The sequence below is a fragment of the Phoenix dactylifera genome, chromosome 11, assembly GCF_009389715.1.
Source record: "Phoenix dactylifera cultivar Barhee BC4 chromosome 11, palm_55x_up_171113_PBpolish2nd_filt_p, whole genome shotgun sequence".
In the NCBI taxonomy this organism is placed as follows: domain Eukaryota; kingdom Viridiplantae; phylum Streptophyta; class Magnoliopsida; order Arecales; family Arecaceae; genus Phoenix; species Phoenix dactylifera.
In genome coordinates this window covers 25,215,107-25,236,181 of record NC_052402.1, presented here as the reverse complement: position 1 = coordinate 25,236,181, position 21,075 = coordinate 25,215,107, and the positions used below count along the sequence as shown (strand labels likewise).

Sequence of the window (21,075 nt, the reverse complement as noted above, 5' to 3'; positions counted from 1 at the left end):
GGAGATCAGCGGAGGCCATGCGCATTAATTGTTGAGTGAGCCGGAGATCTGCAGAGGCCATGCGCCTTAATTGTTGCAGGGCATGGTTCCTGGTCGAGCTGCAGAAGGATGTGACCGTAGCGGGTGGATAGTGAGGTCGGACTTCCGAGGTCAAGGATGCTGAGGTCGGGTGCCCGGGTCGGACGTCTCGGAGTCGAGCGCTTGGCCGGGCGCTAGGTTGGGAGCGCTGAGGTCGGGCTTCCGGTTGGGCGTCTTGAAGTCGGATGCCTTCAGGTCGGGCGCCTTTAGGTCAGGCGCCTCCGGATCGGGCGCCTCCGATCACGTGCTGGTGATGCGTTCACGTGTTTCGGGGCGACTCATTTTTTTCCAACACTATCCTCCGATTTTCAAGTTCGAGCCGCTTACGATCTCGGACGAGGGAAGTAGCTGCCTTTACTATATTAGTGGGGGCCAGGAAGCCTTAAATTATTTCGGCGTTCCGCGTGTTTTGGGGCATCCTTAATGAGGGGAGACGGGGCGACGCCCTTTCGCCTTTCGAGGTTGCCTCGCGTTGTGGGCTCATGATGGGGCTCCGAGATCCGATGGGCGCCGCCTTGATTCTGTATTCAAAGCGTCGATCCAAATTAAATATGCCACTTCGATCTTTGGGGCCGACACGTGACGCGATCTGGACAGAAGGCGGGATTCGGTCCTGCCGATCTGGGCCGTCAGGAGGGTATATATAAATCCCCTGAGTTAGCCCTAGAAAGGTCTTGTTTGGCCATTGCAGTTGCTGTTCCCCTCTCTTTCCTTTGCTTCTTTTCTTCTTCCACAGTCGCGACCGAGTCTTTCCGGCGGCGCCCTGAGGCGATTTCCGGCGACTCCACAGTAGGTCATTTTCCCGCGTTGGCTCGGGAGATCCTTCTTCTTCTTCTTTTTTCCTTCATTCTTTGTTTTCTTCTTCGTTTTTCCTTTTATGGGATGGGTCGTGGTCCAGGTGAGGTCGGGTCTAGCCTGACTGAGAAGGAACTGGAGCTGGTCCGTTTCTGATTTTTCTTCCGGCCCGGGTTTCATCTCGAGCCTGCGGGGTCGGAGGACCGGGTGACGAGACCTCCTTCAGGTCTGATCGGGGTGTACATTGAGACACTCTGGGCCGGCCTGCGGTTTCCTCTTCACGAGTTCGTTGAATGAGTTGCTGGTGGCGTACCAGCTCGTCCTAGCACAACTCGCTCCGAACTCATGAAGGACCATCATCGGGTTCCTATCCGTTTGCCTTGTGCACGGGATACCGACCTCGGTGAATATCTTCCGCCGGTGCTTCATGTTGAAGTCAAATCCGGCGGACGGGGAGTGGCTCTATCTTGCCTTTCGGGGTGGTAGGCTATTCTTCCGAGGTGCCCCTTCCTCCATCCATAAGTGGAAGAGGAAATTTTTCTTTTTTCCTCCGAGCTCACGTGGGGATTTGACCCGAGGTGGGGGCATCCCCGACTGAAGGCCCTGAATAAGCTCCCCCAGCTGTCGGCGGACGAGCAGAGGGTCTCGATGCTCTGCATGGCCTCGGGGAGGATATCCTTCTGACCGACCTCCTGAGCGAGGAGGCCCTGGTGAACGTCGGCTTGCGTTTGGCGCGCCACGAGGGTAAGAGCAGTCGTGCTGCTCCTTCTTCATTTTACTGTCTTTTGTCTTATTTGTTTCTTTCCTTCCCTTTTTGGTGCTGATCTGACACTTATAAATTTTTCTTCTTTTCAGATATTCCCAATATGGTGACCAGCAACACTGCGCTCTTCGCCCGACTGAAGAGGAGAGCGGCCGAGGCCGGCGAGGCTCACCCCGAGCCTAGGAAGAAGGCCAGGTCGGCCTCGACTTCTGCTCCTGCCGAGGCGAGGGGTTCTGGGGCCGGAACTTCCGGATTTGTCCGGGAAGAGGCCCCAGCTGCCGAGCACGCAAACTCGGGTTCTAGGAGGATGACGGGCTCGGCGCCTCCAGCCTGCCTCGCCCCCATTTCTCAACGGCCAAGTCGGCCAATCATCCGCTTGCGATGCTCGGGCACCGAGCCGAACAGGGGCCCTGGAGTCCCGAGCGCATCTCGCTCCGCCGTTGTGAGCCCGGGCAGGCCGAGCTCGTTGGGGGTCAACATCCCGAGTTCGTCCGGGGTCGGAGATCGCTCCGAGAGGGGGTCTGACGACCCGGAGTCTCCGATCCGTGAGGGCGATTCGGCCCTCCGCGATAGCAATGTCGCACACGAGGTATTTCGTTGCGCATTGCTCCCGGCTGACCGAGCCGAGTTCGAAACCGTCGACCTCGGCGATCTCGTCGATCAGACTTACTGCAATGCTGCTCGGGTAAGTCATCTCCTTCACCTTCATTTATCATTGCTTTTCCTACAGCATCATATGGCATGATCAACTCAAGGACCAAGCATCTAGAAGAAAATCTGGAGTAGGAGGATCTTGATCGGATGGAAACTATGTCAAGTTCATAAAAGATTGTAATTGAAGGACCAATTAATTTTAAAATTGATCAAGAAGAGTCAAGCAATGCTATAGTTGATCTGGTCATAAACATATGTATTGAAGAGACAAATCATCCACAAAAAATCTCATACTGAATCTATCAAAGATATGGATTATTTACGGAGATTTAATTAACCATGAGATAAAAGAGTTAATTAATTTTGAAGTAGCTTCATAGATCAAGTAGCAAGAAGATATACTTGTTGTGGATGATTCATATTGTGCCTTGATATTCGACAAGGCTTTTGGTGTGCCAGTTAGTTTTGAAGTTACTTCAAAGTTAGAACAGTTAGAAGACTCTATGCATGATGTTGCCCAGTAGATACAACCCAAGAGGGGGGGGGTGAATTGGGTCTTTTAAAACTTTTCAACTACTTCTAAACTTTTCAATCAATTAAGCTAAGTTATATAGATGCACAGTGAAATTTAAACTTCGCAACAGTTTGATTCTAACCTGATCAAGATTAAAACTATTAAACAGCGGACTCAATAAACAATTAGTCTAGATTTCCCCAAGCAAGCATTTCAATACAATGAATCTTAATGCAGTTTTATTAAATGAAACTTGATTAAACAATTTGAATATACTTGCAACTAAAGGATGCGCGGATAAGAGTTAAGCAAGCAATTCAATTAGATATTTATCTAAGTAAGTAAGTGAGAAAATTAAACAATGAAAGAAAGCATCACAAACACAACAAATGTATAGTGGTTCAGTGCACCCCAGCACCTACATCCATTCCCCAAGACCTCTTGAGAATTTTACTATAATCTCTCAGATTACAACCGGTTGTTTTACAAGCTCACAACCTAACTTGTTGTTTTCACGAGATCACAACGAACTCGGTCGGTTTTCACAGGCTCACCGACTAGAACCACTCGATTATTTTTCCGGGTTCACAATCAAATCCAGTTGGTTTTCCCTGGTTCACCAACCACAACCTTACACCGTTGGTTTTTCCTTTGGCTCACCAACAAACCTTAACCCCTTGATTCAATCCCTTGATTAAATCAAGTTACAAGATATTAGAACAAGAGTTTAAAACAAATACAAGCTTCTTAAACAAGCAGATATAACAGTGTAAATAAATAGAGTAAAGAGAAGAAGCCCTCAAACAAGTTTTGTAGATGAAGGAACTCGGTTTCTTCTTTACTTGACCCTCTTCTGATTTCGCACGAGGTAGAGGATCACTGAGACAGCACACAGTTGGAGAGGAAGCCTTGGGATTCACTAAGATGCTCACCTTCTCTCTCTTTTGCTTTGAATGGCCCTTTTGTGCTTTTGGGAGGTTTCTCTTGAAATCTCTTTGAAATCTCTTCCCTATGTGTTCTCTCCCACTTCTTTAACTTCTCCCCTAGCTCTCCCCTTGATTTTATAGCTTTGGATGGCGTGGGAACAAAGATCTAGCCGTTAGAGACAAAAATAGAGCCGTTGGAGTTGAGAAAAAACTAGCCGTTATGCCTCCCAGCGTGCTCGAGTCGACTCGGCTGAAGCAGAAGTCGACTCGGCTGAAGCAGGAGTCGACTCGTGAATAGAAGTCTGCCAGCACTGTAGCTGGGAGTCGACTCGAGCACTGTAACGCTGAAGTAGGAGTCGACTCGAGCACTGTAGCGCTGAAAATCAACTCTCTGTCTTTTCGTCTGTTCTCAGTCGAAGTCGACTCGCAGAGTCTCGGAGTCGACTCGAGCACTGTTCCTTGAAACTCCAGAGGCCAGAGTCGACTCTGAACTTCCAGGAGTTGACTCGAGGACTATTCTTTTGAATCTTTCTTTGAATTTGCTCCTCCAACTTGAATCCTTTGAACTTGAAACTTGGGCCAATGAAGTATAACTTTCTTTCAACTTTTTGAGAGCTTTTGAGGCCTTCTTCTAATTTTCCAATTTGTTATGTTTCTTGCAAAATAAATATCTTTCTTCTTGCAACACAAACATTAGTAATTATACTTCAAGGTTTTGTGATCATCAAAATCAATCTTTGGGTCAGCACATAAGGATGTAATTCCCCATTTATAAGTCAATAATATGAAGATATAGGGATCAACATCTGTAGAAAATAAACTATGCAGTTATGCAATTATTCATGAGATGGAAAAGCAAGCTAGTTTTAGAGTTGCTCAAGTGGAGGCATGTGGATGTGGCTAATCTTTTGTTATTGATTTTACTTATTTGATAGTGTAAGCTAGATGCTTGATAGAATCTCGGTACAGTGACCATAGAGTTAATACTGAGAGGAAGTATCAGTGGACATCGTTAACTCTCATACATACATCAAAAGGAATGGGCTGGTGAAGGAGTTATTGTTTGAGCTAATAAAGAAGTTGTATTATTTAATTGTTAGTTTGACAAGTTATTGTATGTTGTTATTATTAGGATAATAATGATAATGTCTACTTTAGTGTTTCATGTTATTGACAAGTTTAACATTGTTGGCATAGAGTTTATAATGAGAGGGATTGTTGGAGTGATCACGAACTCCAATTCTTCAATAAAATAATATTTCTATGTTTTAGTGTCTGTCCATGTTAGGTTAGGTTGAACCTTAGGCTTGATATAGATAGTGATGTTTTCATTTTTTTGGTGGGAGTATGGTATAGTTGTGGACGTGAGTTTTTTTAAGTAGAGTGAGAGACGTCCTGGAGTGTAGCAGCTTCTGCTATTAGATGGCTTCCTTTTGTATAAGAGAGTCAAGTTTGGTTTTTGGCTTACAAATTTTTTGAACAACTTTTTAAATAATTTTTATCGCTCCAAAATTTTTTATTTCTGCTACCATTGCTTGATTTAATTAGTGCTTGTTCTGGATCCTGAGCTGGTACGTTTGATCTAATTGTGCCATTCTACAAAGCTTCTATCAAATCTACTCATGCTTCTGGAAATATCAGAATGTGTTGTTGCCAAACTCTTGGTACAAAAGAAATTGCTGGAGGGGCTTCTGTGGCTTTTGATTTTGAATATGACAAATGGCGAGCTTATCTTCAAAGGTCATGATCTTCCAAGAAGGTCTTCAAGTCTGACAGTGTCTTCAACCTTGAAGAAGATTAAAGTAATCAATTAAAATCGTTGTTCTTTATTTACCAAATAATATGGTTTGAGTAATTCATGGATTGAGCATTACCTTGCTTTATGGATGGAAAAGGTTTTTGAAAAAAAGAACATCAGTTTTAGATGGATATGCAATGTTTGTATAATTGCTTATGGGCAAACAGGAACTAGCAAAACATTTACAAGGGAAGAGGCCAAAAGAGCTCGTGGAATTAACTATAGGACTCTTGAGGAACTCTTTCGAATTATCAGAGAAAGGCAAGGGTTATTCTGATACTAAATAACTCTCTTAGAGGTCTACTATGAGCAATTACGTGCTTTACTTCTATCAGGAGATCAACTTGGAGTGGCTGCAAAGAGGTAATAAAGAGGTTAAATTCTACCAGAACTTGGGAAGCTTGCTATTATGCTGTTTTTCAATAGGCTAGAAGTAAGGCAAGTTTCAGAAGTTCATCACGTTTCATACTGGCCGAAGCTTTTGTGAGCAACATGGATGTGATCTGGAACATGCTACAAATAGGTATAGAAGCCAGAAACATTGGCTCAACGAATACCCAGGAACATAGCAGTCCATCACACTGGTTACATTTTATTTCTAAAACTAAATTTATCATGATTTCTATCAATGAGATATGGTTGAAAGCTATTGTCTGAACTCTTTGCTTTCAGTATTCACTATGTGATCATAAAACATGAAAATCTGATTGACTGGTGTAAGGATCCATGCGGGTATATATTTATTCTACATCGGCTATATATTGGATAGATCTTGGGTACTTATACAGGATCAAGAACCCCAAATAACACATTTCGGCTAGCCTTTTTGGATAAGGTCATGGGTTGTTACAAATAGTATCGGAGCGGATCCAGCCCATGGCCTATGTGGACTAGAAACACTGCAATACGGGTTTATGGAGGTTGACCTTCAGTTGATCATGCTGCTTGTGGTTAAATATGAATGGATTTGAACGCTTAGCCTGGTGAAGATGCCAAAGCTTAAACAAGGAGAGTATATAAGGACATGTGCGGGCATGTATTTAGTCTCACATCAGCTATGCACTGGATAGATCTTGGGTACTTATATAGAATTAAAGAATCCAAATAATATCTTTTAGCTAACTTTTTTGGGTGAGGTTTTTGGTTGTTACAACTAGTAAATTGTGGCTTACTGACGTAGCTGGAAGTGAAAGTGGCAAAGACAGATGCTCAAAGATAGCAACTGAAGGAGGTACAATCACCAGGTGATGTAATATCTTCACCTGCAACTAATAGCCCAAACATTCCTTTTAGGTCGGTAAATAAAGATTTTTACAATAACCCAACCAATTGCTCTTGCGGTGCATGTTCTGAAATATAATCTCCCTCTGAAATTATGTAGGAACTCAAATCTTACCCGCTTCAAGACTCTCGAGGTACTCCTTTGTTCTTCATATATTTCTTGTTTTTATATTGTTTTGCCATGTTTGACATCCTATCAGGTTTAGTGCGACTAAATGCAGAGAGATGAATCAGGTAGCGACTCAAAGATTTTGATGTTTGTGCACATTGGCCTTAGTGACAACAACATGGGCGAGACTCTTTGCTCTCCGAATTTTGCTGGCAGAGTGAGGGGAATTGAACTTGGTTCTGCCAAGAAACAAGTTGATGCTAGTGAACTTTTCAGATACAAAACAAATGGTATGAATATTTATATGAAAGAACCTAGTTATCAACCTGAATATTTACGTATCAGGCTACTGCAAAATGAGCTTCCTCTATCTGCTAATTCCTAGGTTGGGTAGGCCATGCAGGATAGCAAGAACAAAGATGCCCAAATAACTAAACTGTAAGAGACAATTCATTCTCATGAAATGAAGAACAAGGTAAAAAATCTGGCCAATACAAATCTCGAAGAGAAGGTACGGAATTCATTCCTATCTTGTTCTATCTGAAAATATGTTTAACAAAACTATTGAAATTGGCTGTTGATCAGACTTTCTTTTAATTGGCAGGCAATAATTCTAAATAAGTAACTATCTTATTTCTAGTTGCCACTTACTACTGAATTGTATCTGTCAATTGAGCACATGAACTTCCTGTGTTAGATGCCAGAGTTTATGAAGTATAATCTGGGATTGTCTGACATACGACCCATATGAATTTTCACAGACAAACCAGGCATAGGCTTTCTCAGTCAGCACTGTATATGAGGCAAAACAATTTTGGGAAGTTTTGGACACTTCTGGATTATTGGACATAAATGCTACAGTAGGATTCCCTTTGCAGGCCATGATGAAATGTCTTGATGCTTGGCTTAGTTTTTTGGAGTGTGCTGTCAACTTTGTGCACAAAATTTTTTGAGTGTCAAATGATATTAGCTTGAAGTGTTAGGAACTCATAATCAAGTGCTATGCCCCTTGTTTTCATTTCCATGAATGTAATACGCCATAACTTGCAACATTGTCGGTAATGAGAGAAACTGAATGGTCAAATTGCTTAAATAGATGATGTCTTTTGATAAGTTTATCTATATTAGTAAACTAAATATTTGTATTTTATGAAAGCATCCTAGTGTTGGGGGTCTGTAACTCTTAAAGAGCTTGAGTAGGTGGATGCTTTGAGACACTTGGACATCGGCATCATGCCACCAAGTGTCTTGTAAAGACTGCTTTAAAGACTTGATTTCTCCTATTAAATTGACAATCTGAAAGTATTGTCACAGTGTTGAGCCTGAGCCAAATGCAGCAGGGCAGTATAACAACTATATGGAAGTCTTGTGCAGCAATCTGAATTCGATCCATTTTGGATAGCTATACAACTACCTATTTTAAAGCACATGAACAAAGACTGTTCCATATTGTCGATTTTGAAACACCCAGCAAATTTCATTTTACCAGAATTTGTTCTTGTTGCTTTTTTCCTTCTTTTTGGTTATAAAGAAATTAAACAACTTCTTGACATTTTTTTTCACTTTCTTTAGCTGAAATCATTTTCACTCCTGGTTTTATGAAGATGAGAATCTCTCTTGCAAGTACGGTGCACTGAAAATCCATTTCTTGCACTGGAGGATTAAAAAAATAAAAGAGAATCTCCACTGCTTATAAGAAGTTGAGTAGAGCGAAATTATTTCTTATGTTGCATATCTTGTGGCTGAAAGTGATTTCTAAAGGGCTGTGCATGTGTATGTTTTTGTAGCATCACCTTTCTTTCTCTCTATTGGATCATGTTCTGTTTCGCTTGTTTCACTGGCTAAATAGTGGAGTCGCTTGTTTCCCTTATAATCACTGTCTACTTTGGAATTGTCGGTATTTCATGTGAAATTACTTATTGTTTTGAGCAGAAATTAAGAAAAAATCCCTTTTGTTTTGTTTTCCTTTTTCCTAGAGGTCAGTAGGGGAAACATTGTTATGACTCCTGAGAGATTATATAGCAAGTCCTTAACTTTTAGTCTATTGTGCAGGTTAAGGAGTTAGAATCACAGTTACCAATCGAATGAAAGCTGGCAAGGCAGCATGTCGACGCCAAAATAGCTGAAAACCAACTGCAGTTGCAGAAACTAAAACAGCAAGAAGATCTGAACAAGTCATTGATGAATCCTGAGTCAGTAGTTGTTCATGTCAGAAAAAATTTCAAAATCATGTTGCAGAGCATCTGACAGCAACGGGAGAGCTAGCCAGCCAGGTGATGGAATGCCACCACTTGTTGAGAACAACACCATTAGGACGATGCTGCTGCCTTCGACTGACAATAACATTCTCAAGTTTTTCCCAATCACAAGGACAAGGAGAAAAGCCAGAACTGGATGAAGAGCAAACTCCAAGAAAGGCCATTAGTATTTCTCTTCTCTACAGCTCACCAGGTTCCAGCCAGAGCTGGATGAACAGCACAGTCAGCACTTATTCCACTCTCTGCCTCGAAAGCAGCACTGAACCACCACCACCACTGCCACCAGCAACCAATACCACGGGCAGTCTTTCACCACCATGGCCTTGACCATTCCTGATTATCAATGCTAAAGATGGGTCAGGAGCCTAGAAGTAGGGTAAGCAAAGGTCCAGGGCTCGATCGGTGGCAAATGAAGGAAGGCAAGGAGAGTACTGGGAAGTAATGGTACAAAGGCCGGGAGGAGCAACACAGCAGAAGCAGCAGAAGGAAAAGGAGAGAGGCTGGAATCATTGAACAAAAAGTCGGGAACATTTTCTGATTTGCTTGAGCAACATTTGCCTTGATGATATTATACAGTTTAATTTAGGAGGGAGGTTTAGTCTGCAACTAGCTCCATTGATTCTGTGGTGTGCAGTCGCTTAACCAGCAAACTAATATGTAGCTCTAAGACCTAGTTTCTTTTGTGTGATGAAAATTAACATGGATGTGAAGGTGGTTTTGGTGCAAAGAATGGTGTCTTTTTCAAGTAGACAACTCGGATACCTCATCTCTATCTTAGCAAATAAAATTTCATCAGTAAATCGAATATGAGGCGTTCTCACCTTTCTTGTAATGATATAGTGGGAAAAAAGGGTCTTATTAAACCTGGATTTGAGAGCATTGCCTTGGTGGAATTTTATCACAGATATGCAGTTTTTCAGAAAAACAACTTTCCTTGATTGCTTTTTGGTTATTGATCTTTTGGTTATTGATCTTCCCTCATATTTCACGCCTTGTCAATAAACTGATTTTTGCGGCATAGGACTTCTGATCTCTCAACTTCCAAACTGTCAATAAGCTGTTACATCTCTTTCATATCCAACACCACATCAATATTTGTTTGCTGGACTGATTGTTTCTAGAACTCGAGCAATCTTGTACAAAATATTTGCAAAAATGCACAGATAGGAACAATTATTTTGTGCCATAGCTATAGTTATAAGCTTGTAGTAGAAAACACATTAAAGTCTCAGAACGCTGTCATACATTTACACAGGTATTGAAAATGTGGATGAGGAACCTACAATATGATGACCTTGCAAGGCTGCTGCAAGCATCACTTAGCCTGTGGTGTGGGTTTTCTGATCTGAAACTCTGGTACACATGAATCTGCCAACAAACATTCATGTCCATGTCACTTGCAAAGTATGACTTGTACAAAGCTATAACAAGAGTTCGTGAGCTTGAATAGAAAAGGAATAGTGAATTCATTTCATTAAGGTCATTACTACAGAAGCAAATAAAATAGGCATCCCTTTTCCCCTTCAATGTATGCTCATGTTTCATCGTACAATAGCCCCACGTGATCCTGATTTGGAGAAAATTTTGACTGCATCACTATTGATGTACAAAAATATCATAACTGATCCTAGCTTTAAAAAGGACATGGATGATAGTGCTAATATCAGTCTGGCCAGAGTCTTCCAGTCCAAAACACAATCCTGCAACCAAAGAGGTGCAATCAACTATTTGAGGCTACATGAATGTACACAAATAGATACAAATTTGGTTAAGAACCATATAAGAGTTCAAGCTGATTTGAATAGCTAGATGCCTGTTTGGTATTGCTTTTATTTTCTGTTTTTGTTTTTAAAAAACCAAGAAGAAAAATAAACAAGACTGAACACAAGTATGATAAAACTCTTTTGTTCTTTGAAATTATTTGTAAAATCTTCAGAGCTTTTGGCAGCAAAGATTTCTTGCTTTTAAAAAAAAAGAGTGAAAATAAAAGCAAGAAACAACAAAAGTTTTGTGCAAATGCTATCTTCAACTTCAATCTCCATGTGGCATTTCATTAAATTTGTAGAGAAACAGAAGCACAAAAATGATGATGCCAAATAGACCCTAAAATCATCAATATTAAGATTGCTTTTCAGAAAAGGAGGAAACAAAAGGTTCAAGATATCTGCATACATTTAGTAAACAAGTCTACCGACGGAATCTCTGCAAAAAAGAGGTTCATTTTGCAGTTAAATGGCATTACTCCAGTAACACCACCAAAAACATTACCCAAAGTTCTATTTAAAAAAATGCATATGAAAAAACAAAAAAAACTTGGTGAACCCACTTGTCAGACAACTGAGCATTGTTAACCGTGCCTTAAAAAATACAAAGTTCAAAAGAAAGAATTCATCATATGGCTTAAAGTTAATGTCATTGCACTTACCAGTTTACTGTTTCCTAGAATATACCTCAACTATAAGGTGACATAAGTATGATTCATAACAATCAAAGCAGTCAGGCCCCGAAATGAACCTCTGACACCTAACTTAATCCTGGAACACTCCTGTCCTATTCCAAGAAATACAAAATAAAAATGGAAAAATCCTCTTCTCCTAATGGTACAAGTAGAAACTCCTAGAGTACTGCTATTCAAACACATGACTTGAAATGGTTTCCTAACGTTGACATACAGGGTCCTTTCCACTTCAAGCAGTGGGTTGTTTGGCATTTTGTTTCTGAAGGTCAACTCCAATGTTCAAAAGACTTTCAGCCGCATTTTCCCAAAAACTTACTGCGACTTGAATAAAAGACAACAAAATAAAGAAAGGAACGAAAAGGGTAAGAACTTGCAATACTCAGATCCCCATGAAATGCACACATTAGCACATCTAACAAACCTTTCTAGAACTTAATCTGAATGACTGACTGTCCTAAGACAACCAAAACTATTGACTTTTAGACACCTACTCAACAAATAATACTCCTGAACCTAAAAAGAGAGAAAGCCCTAAAATCAACTCAAGACATCAGAAATATAATATAATACCAAACTAGCTCAACCATCTTAGTAAAGCTTGAGCCAAATGCAGTTCTATGATACCAAACAAATAATACTTCCATGCACCAATTCTTGCAAAATATTTGGCCACATTCTGCCATTTGATGATAACAGAACCAATTTCTCATAATTTTGTGATTGAGGCCTTGGGCTGGGAAACGTTTAAGGCCAAAGTAATCTTCAATTAAAATAACCAAAGAGATTCTGTCAACGCCCATAAAAATAATACCCAAAAGAGTGGGAAGATAGGAGAAATTCTCTAGATGTGCTTCGATTTATGTATGTTTTGGGTGACATGTATGAGTGGTACTGGTAAAATGTGAAATAAAAAGTTGCTCATGCTTTCATTTTACAATGTTACAGGTGATTTTCTTCTTATTAGACACCTACACAAAACATACTAGACTGATTACTTGTCAATGACTCTCCTGTCAACATTCATTGGACCATGTGGATGTTTTGGGTAACAAGAAGATATGATATTAAGAAAAAACACTATTTGTGTCATGGTTACCAAACACATCTAAAATATTACTGCAAGTAAAACTGAACAAGCAACTCTATTTAGATTTGCAAGGTCTTGAAAAAGAAAGAACAAAAAGAATATAATATACAGGGAGAAAAAGCTCAATAACTCACATTTCATAGATGAACCAGCAAGACAAGTCAGCCTAGATTTTGTATTTGCCTCTGCCAGTGGATTTGGTTTCTCATTTGAGGTCATCCGAACATCCCAAATTCGTATGACACCATCAGATGATGCAGAAGCTATAAAGTTAGATGTTTCAGAATTCTGACCTTCACTACTATTCTTGAAAACAACAAGGCCTTTTACACGAGTAGAATGTGCATCCTGCATGCAGTAGGCAACCTTCCCGCTTGCTGTATCCCAAGCAGTGACAGAGCGGTCCTCTCCACCAGTAAAAAGTAGTCCATTCTGATACATTACAAGTGTTAGGCATCATTTTTCAGTTTATCTATAGTACCATAAGAACATAAAAGGAATAGAATAAAGCATATAGACCAAATCTTTCAAACTGCAAATGTTATGATGATTTCAAAAACAGATCAACTTAAAAGCATTGAAGTTTCTCTCCTACTAAGCTCTTGGTACCAAATATTTGTATAGGGCTTTGGGTTCTCCAAACCCCCCTCCCCCACCGTCTATTAGTACCAAATATCGGTATATGGCTTTGGGTTCTCAAACCCCCCACCCTCCACCCCCCCTGAATAAAAAAGAATCATGTGACAAGACACTACATGTAACCAGATACATTGTGCACATGCATATGCATATTTAAGTTTGTACTAAAGATCAAAGTAAATTAAACATTTCTGTTCCCGTTACTGATTTGTAACAATAAAGAGACAAATCACATGTTGATCTATAGAACATCAACCATTGGCTATGTCAATGAAATGACATAGCTAACCCACAAAACAAGTCATTCTATAAAATTATATATTAAATACATATCAACATGAAAAACTAGTTGAAAGAATAGATGTCTCAAAACAATAGTCAAGATGTTACTTAGATATTTTTGATATTTCTAAGTAAATATATTTTAGTGATCTAGTGGCTTAGAGAAAGCAGTGAACATAAGAACGCACCAGATTCTTTTAGATTCACAAAGTAAGACAATGGGATTCTTTCCTATGAAATAAATATCAGTTTAAAACAGACAAGAAGTATCCTTCAAGAATTGGTAACTATACAGGTATGGACATGCCCTCCACACCAGTTTCTCGACCAGCTAAAACAACTAACTAACACAATGTAAAAGGAAAGCAAGACAACTTCATAAGACAAAAATGTTTCTCTGTTATATTCCTTTTCTTCTCTCTCATCGTGTTTTGGAAAGAACATATAAGCATATAGCTTAAACACACTACTCCATCCAAAACAACTTCTTCCTAAGTATTGTTTGTGAATGATTAATCTAAGCTTGGAGTAAAGAGATAAAACCACCAACAACCACTACATAATACAACTCCCTTAACATTTACTACCTCACCCTAAAAAATATATATATATTTTTGGATTGGGGGGGGGGGGGGGGGGGGTGTTGGTGGTTTGTAATAACCTAAATTTCCTTTCCTTTCCAATATGAATTCGTAAAGCCTAACATGCTTCAGAATTATTAAAGCTACTTCTATGTAATTCATTTTTCTTGAACTGTCCAAGATTGACTCTACTCGTTCAATTATTTATTGGTATGTTAGCATGGTTTTAGAGATACTTAAGGATTGAAATAAACCAATTTCTACAATAATAGGGGAACATAACATTCACTTCTTCTAACAAACCAGAGTTCTACAAAAGGCCATTTTCTGTTGATTTGTTTATTCTTTACCTTGTTTTCATTGCACAGAATAATCAAGCTGCTAACAGCACTGCTTCAATTATGTTAAAGAAGCAATAACAATTTCAATTCAAGCCTTCTTAAACACAATTTACTGATCTTTTTCACTTATTTTTCCGAAAAATTTTACAAAACTAAAAATTCAAGTAATTATGCATGCTGCCCCTTTATTTTAGTGCAACAAAACCGCATACGGTGACCGACGTAAGAAAAAAAACATATTTTTGTAATCAAATACCTCTGCAGGTGCAATGCAGAGGACCCTCTTTGGGGCGTCCAACTCATGGATCAACCTCGCGTCCTCAGAATCGTGCACCGAAATCTTCTCCTCCGCCACCATGACGAACCTCCCCCCGCCCTCCGATCCGTATCTGACGATGGACGCCTCCTGGGCCAGCCGGCAGGAGAAGCTCCGCCTACCCCTCACAAGGTTGAGCATGGCGAGGCAGGAGTCCCGGCCCACCGTGAGCGCCACCCTCCCGGAGGGGTGGACGGCGAGGTCAACGACGCCCCGGCGATGGGCGGCGACGGTCTTAAGGTGGACGAAGGGATCGGCGTCATAGATGCAGACGGCGCCATCGTCGGAGGCGCTGAGGAGGTTACGGGGGAGGGAGGGGGCGAGAGGGGAGGTGTAGAAGGCGAGGGCAGTGACGGCGCCGGCGTGGTCGAGGAGGCTGCCGAGCTCGGCAGCGGAGGCGAGGTCGTAGATTTTGATGGCATCATCGGCGCCGCCGGACGCGGCGACGGGGCCAGCGACGGCGACGGACTTGATGGGGGCGGTGTGGGAGGGGTAGGAAAAGAGGGGCTTGAGGGCTAGGGTTAGGGTTTCGCCGTCACCGGGTTTTAGGGTTTTGAGGGAGAAGCCCCAGACGAACTTCTCGTAGGAGCCCGCCACCAGCGTCATTTTTACTTCGTGTTGCCGGTCCAACGAGCAAGCAGGTGGTGGCCGATCATATAAATAGGTTGGCCAGATAGGGCACTTCTTCAGGCATGCAACTTGGGTGACTTGGGTCAAGTTAATAACCAATTTAGGCTCAACCTTGACCAACAAAATGTCTACTCTGATCCTACTGCTGAATTTTCATCATACAATAGCAGAGCATGATCTTAAGTTGGGCTTCAAGCTATATTGATCAAGGGATAGGGGTTCTATCTTTTGCACACAAGAAGAATTTACTTTTCTATACATGAATCTACCATTACATCGCACAATGATCGCTTTGAGATCTGTGCAAACAAATAAATGAATTAGTTTAAGGTGCTTGGAGATTTGTGCAGAGTGCAATTCAATGGTTAATATCGTGAAAGTAGATCAATCATTCTTTCGTGTAAAGATACACCCCTAAACTTTGTAAAAGTTGAATGCATCTTCAGCTTCATGGGTTTATATATGGATTGGTTAGTCAGAAACTTTGCTGTAGAAAGCTAAGTTAGATTGTGGATAAGAAGTTGCTTAATCTTTTTCAACAAGAACGGTACCTACTGTAAAAATCAAAGACAGATGCAGGTTTGATCTAAGTTAGAGTGAAGCACTTTGGCTCAGTATGGTTGAAATTTTGAGTTGGGTTCTCTCTCTGTATATGTGTTTTAACATGAATTTATATAATATAATTAACAAATAGCAATCATTTTTCAGTCTTTCCAATTAATTCAAGATGTGTTTATAGTTTCCAACTAGACTTAATGATCAATCTACTTGTCCATACATCTTTTTTCCACAATGCATGTTAATGAAAACTACTAAAAAGCTTCCATTTATATGTTTGTGCCATGCAAACGAAGTGCCAGGAAAACTATAGATTCTATCATCAACGACAACAAGATGATTTGTTTTTATCTCTTTTTAGATTCCTTTTGACAAGACAAGAAAAGCTCAAGCAAATTTAATTGACATCACGAAAAATAGTGAATGTACAATTCAAAACAAGGTATGTTGTGTCAACATTGAAAAAACAAAACTCATTGTACCAAAAAAAAAAAAACTTTACTAAAAAAAATAACAATATATTATCATGTTATTTTGGTATCATTTTTTCTTATTTATTTTATTTTAAAAAATAAAAAAAGGAATTTAATGCAGAAAATATGTTTGGTTATCTTGTACTATTTTTTTAAATAACTTTCATTATTTCTAAAAAAAAGGAAGTAAAAAGTTTTCACTGCCAAATTTTTTTTAAAAAAGTGGGTTTTTACCCAACCTCCCAATCTCGACACCATCCTTACACCTTTTATAATGTAATACATATTATAATATTTTCTAATATAAAATATTATATATGATATAATATAATAATAATAATATATATTAGGATATATTATATAATATTATAAAAAATTATATAATATATTTTTAAAAGTCGATAATTTAATATATTATTATAAAATATGATAATATATAATATTATATAGAATATTACAATATATTATATACTATATATCATATGTCATATTATATATTATATATTACTATAATAATATATAATAATTACTAACAAAATAATACTATATAATAATTCGGATATATAATAATTATATAATTATAATAATTATATTTAATATTAATTATAATAACATTATTATATAATATATTATTATATTAATATGATAATTATAATTATAAATATATAAGATATATTTTAAAAGTGATATTATTATAACTATTATATCATAACTATATTACATAATATAAATTATATTATAATAATATTATAATTATCATATATTATAATATTACTATAATAACTATATGTTATATTATTTATAATATAACTATATGTATTATAGTGTATTATTATATTATAATTATATATAATAATTGTGTTCCTATGATTTGATACCTCTATCTCTATTATTTAATGCGTGAGGTTTCAGAAATGTTTGTCTTCATATTATATTATTCCCAAATAATCCTCCCTTCTTACTCTTTTATATTCATTAATTTTGAACCATCTAGGATTCATATGTATCTCACATGTTGAAATCTAGCTTGTTTATACTCCACTTTGATCTTGTAAAATTTTTCAACATGGTGGTTAGCAGTTAATGAAATTTCCAACATTACATGAAGAAAGTGAGAAATGAGCGGGAAAGATTGCACATTGTCCTTTTTCTTTCATAAAAAATATGAATGAAGCTTTATTGGGCTAAAAACAGATCGAATACTAATATATCCATATCCATATTTATTTTATTTAATAAATAAAATACAGATATAAATATTAATCAGATACAAAAAATCATATTTATATTTGTTTTAAATAAATACGGATACTAATCAAATAGTAAAAATATGGATATAAACATACGTATAAGTCGAATAATTAAACTTTATCACCATATAATTCAATATATTACTAAGTAAAAGATAGATTAAATTAATAGCATATTGATGCAATCATTTATTTTTTAAAAAATATAAATATTAGATAAAATTAAATAGGATTATAAATAGAATCAAATGTCCAGATACGAACCGAATAATTATCTATCTATATCTATAAATATAGATATTAATTAATTAATTAAATTTTTATCTATATTTAAATAGATTTGAATATAAAAATAATTTGAGATGGATATTGCCTGATCTTTATTATCTCAAAACTTCATCCTTAAAATTTGGTCGGAACAAAGTCAACATCTAACCTCTGGTGCACGGCACTACGTCCCACTCGAAGCCCACACTTGTCACTCCCTAAAGGTGGGGAAATTAACATCTCCGTCGTTTTTTGTTTCCGTAATCCTGTACCTTATAGCACGATGTTTTAAATAAATTTTTTATTTTTTAGTTATTTTTCCAGACCACTCTCGACTGGACCCACGGCTGGAAATCCTCAAACATATCACACATCACGGTAGCGGAGCCAGGCAAACCCAAATCCTAACAGATAGGAAACCTAATCCTGATGTACACGTGTCGTACAGCCAATGCAGCGATCAGCACCGTCCCCCTACGCTACCATCTGCCGAAAGCCCGCATTGAATGCAAAAAAAGTTAAAAGCGATGGCTCTGAGGTTAACCCCATGAAAAGTACCATAGGGTCAAAATTCGTGCCGGTTTCTGCGTGCGTCAAAAGTCGTGCTGGTTTCTGTGTGCGTCTTCCACACGGAGTAATGTTTACACAGAAGTTCATCTGTATGTCAGAGCTACATGACAACCAATCATTCGCTATAAATCCAGGCTGCTGCTTCTCCTCCCTGTGGTCTCTCCACAGCCTCTGCTTTCTTCCATTTCTTCCGTTCTTCCTGATTCTATTCTCTTTCAATTGTGTTGCTGAATGCAATACGAGTTGCCAGTGGGGCAATGGGTAAGGCGCAAGCTTCTCGGTTTGTGATGGAGGTGGCTCCGCCGCAGCTCGTCTCCGTTGTGAGGAACAAGGTGTCGAGAATTCTTGACACAATAAAAGAAGAAGAGAGGGAAGTCATGGAGAATTTTTCTTCCATCAAGAGCAAACCTTCTTCATCGCTCTTCATGAGGGAGCTGGAGAAGTCGTTCTCAGTGCATGGTCAAGAATGGCCTTGCCCGAATCCATCGACATCGTTTTCGTGAAGTGTTATTGCAGAATTAAGTTCCCTAGCTGCATCTTTCGATTCTATGGGAGGTGTAAGCACAGAGTTATGGTGAACTTGTATATGAAGAGTGAGCCTTGTCTTTCTGTTTGCATCTCTGTTTCATATGCCTTTGGTCATGAAGTAAATACCCACTGATGTCTTTTGTTCAAGAGATTAATATCCACTAATAGGAAATCCTTTTCCTTTGTGGCAGTATTTGGTTTTGTGCTGCTTAGCCAAATGGTAACTCTCTGCTTCTTATACTTGATGAGCAGTGCAATAGAAATCTGAATAGAAATGAAAGTTAGAAAAAGAGTCTCTACTACAGAATTGCAATTATTCAGTTGGAAGTGGCAAGATTTGATGCCCTTGGAAACCACCTAATAAGCCTACTTGCTTAAGCAGTATTTCTTTAGTTATTTGTTTTTGGAGGGGAAGGGGTGGAGGAGTTGAGCACTACTTTTCAGAGGCCCCTAATTTCAATGAAAATCTTCAGCATTGAGCAATAATAATCTGGGATGAACAAATGGATTGTGTTATCATCAGCAAGAATAAAGATAGATTTAACACATCAAATTAATGTGATATACCAACAACATGGGGAAAAATTGCAATCAACATGTAGGCAAAGCTATGGGGTGAATCTGTTTTAATGGTAAAAACCTTTTGGAAATACTGCAGAAATTTGATGGCAACTGGATTTACATTTCAACCTAAGCAAATTTTTCTTGTTCTCAAATTGAGATAATTGTTGCAAAGGACTGAGTATAGATCCTGGATCAATAGATGTAATGCATCTTAATGGAGATAATATCTTGGTGTAGGAACAGCAATTGCTGAAATGATCCCCTTTTTTGGGGGTTTAGAATACCAAATTGGGTATGAATATGCAACCTAACAGGCTACAAGTAGGAATCCAGGATTGCAAGTGACCTTTTTATTTTTTATTTTTTTCTTTTTGAAGAAAGAGCAATGCCAGCCACCTGGTTAACCTTTTTACATATATGTATGTGATAATAATATTCTCATATGCTGGACTCTGTACTGAAATTAGTGCAGTGAAAAAGCTTCCTGGTTCTGCTAAGGATCTATTGCTTCCGGGCTATGTATATAACCTAAACAATCTCATCAAATGTTGGTCAAATGCTAAAATAGCAGCAAGGATTAAGCCTAAAGGAACAATTAACATGCTTAAGTAAATTGATTCTTTAAAGAGCCATTCATCCAGTTCATCAATAAGGGCATGTAATTCATGTCACTTGAAATTCTAGGTCATTTCTATGCAAAGATGGGCCTATAGCAGCTGTTTTACCTATCAATCAACTTGAACAACACTATGGCAGCCGAGAGCAATAACAAGTCGTTAATGAAGTTCCCCAACTATGAGATAGAGGATCCATGGAGCTTGCCTCTGCTGCCAAACTGGTTGCTCTTTGTTAATCGCACGGATCGTCTTGTGCAGGGAAATTTCAAAAAATTAAGGGAAAAAAAAGAGAAAACAGGATAAGGGGAGGAAAGTCTTATAACATTCTTCCTTTAATCCCAACTGTAATAAGGCAGCGGATGGGAAAATCTTCATATGCCTAAAGTTTAATAATTAGTGATCATCTTTAAATTAGTAACAACAAAAAAAAGTGCAAGAACTTGAGTTCAAATGCATTATCTTTGCTTAATTATGGTTATGTTGTTAGATGCAAAAACTGTACGACCTTCTTGAAATTTCCACATCAGTAAACAGATGAGAGAAGCAGACATTGAATAACTCGAGAACTATCAAAGTGTAATATGAACAGTATGCAGGAAACCACTAGGGCGCCATTGCAAGAGTTTCTACTTTTTTTCACATATAAGGTTCCGGTTTTGTACTCATTTCCTGTTGGTTTCCACATGTTTCACTTGAGGTTTACCCGATGTTCTCTTTTTTGGCAAGATTAAATCAAAT

General features: G+C 38.6%; 1 protein-coding gene and 1 pseudogene across 1 annotated transcript; one reads left to right on the top strand and one right to left on the bottom strand.

Moving 5' to 3' along the window:
* The first annotated feature begins 960 nt into the window (after window positions 1-960).
* LOC120112564 lies at window positions 961-7,303 on the top strand (annotated as a pseudogene).
* Window positions 7,304-10,396: 3,093 nt separating this feature from the next.
* Window positions 10,397-15,525, bottom strand: LOC103710520 (p21-activated protein kinase-interacting protein 1-like). The gene is made up of 3 exons (XM_008796264.4): window positions 14,821-15,525; window positions 12,856-13,153; window positions 10,397-10,876 (listed from the first exon to the last, which is right to left on the bottom strand). Coding segments are annotated over exons 1-3 (966 nt in total). The 5' UTR covers window positions 15,487-15,525; the 3' UTR covers window positions 10,397-10,874.
* Window positions 15,526-21,075: the final 5,550 nt, after the last annotated feature.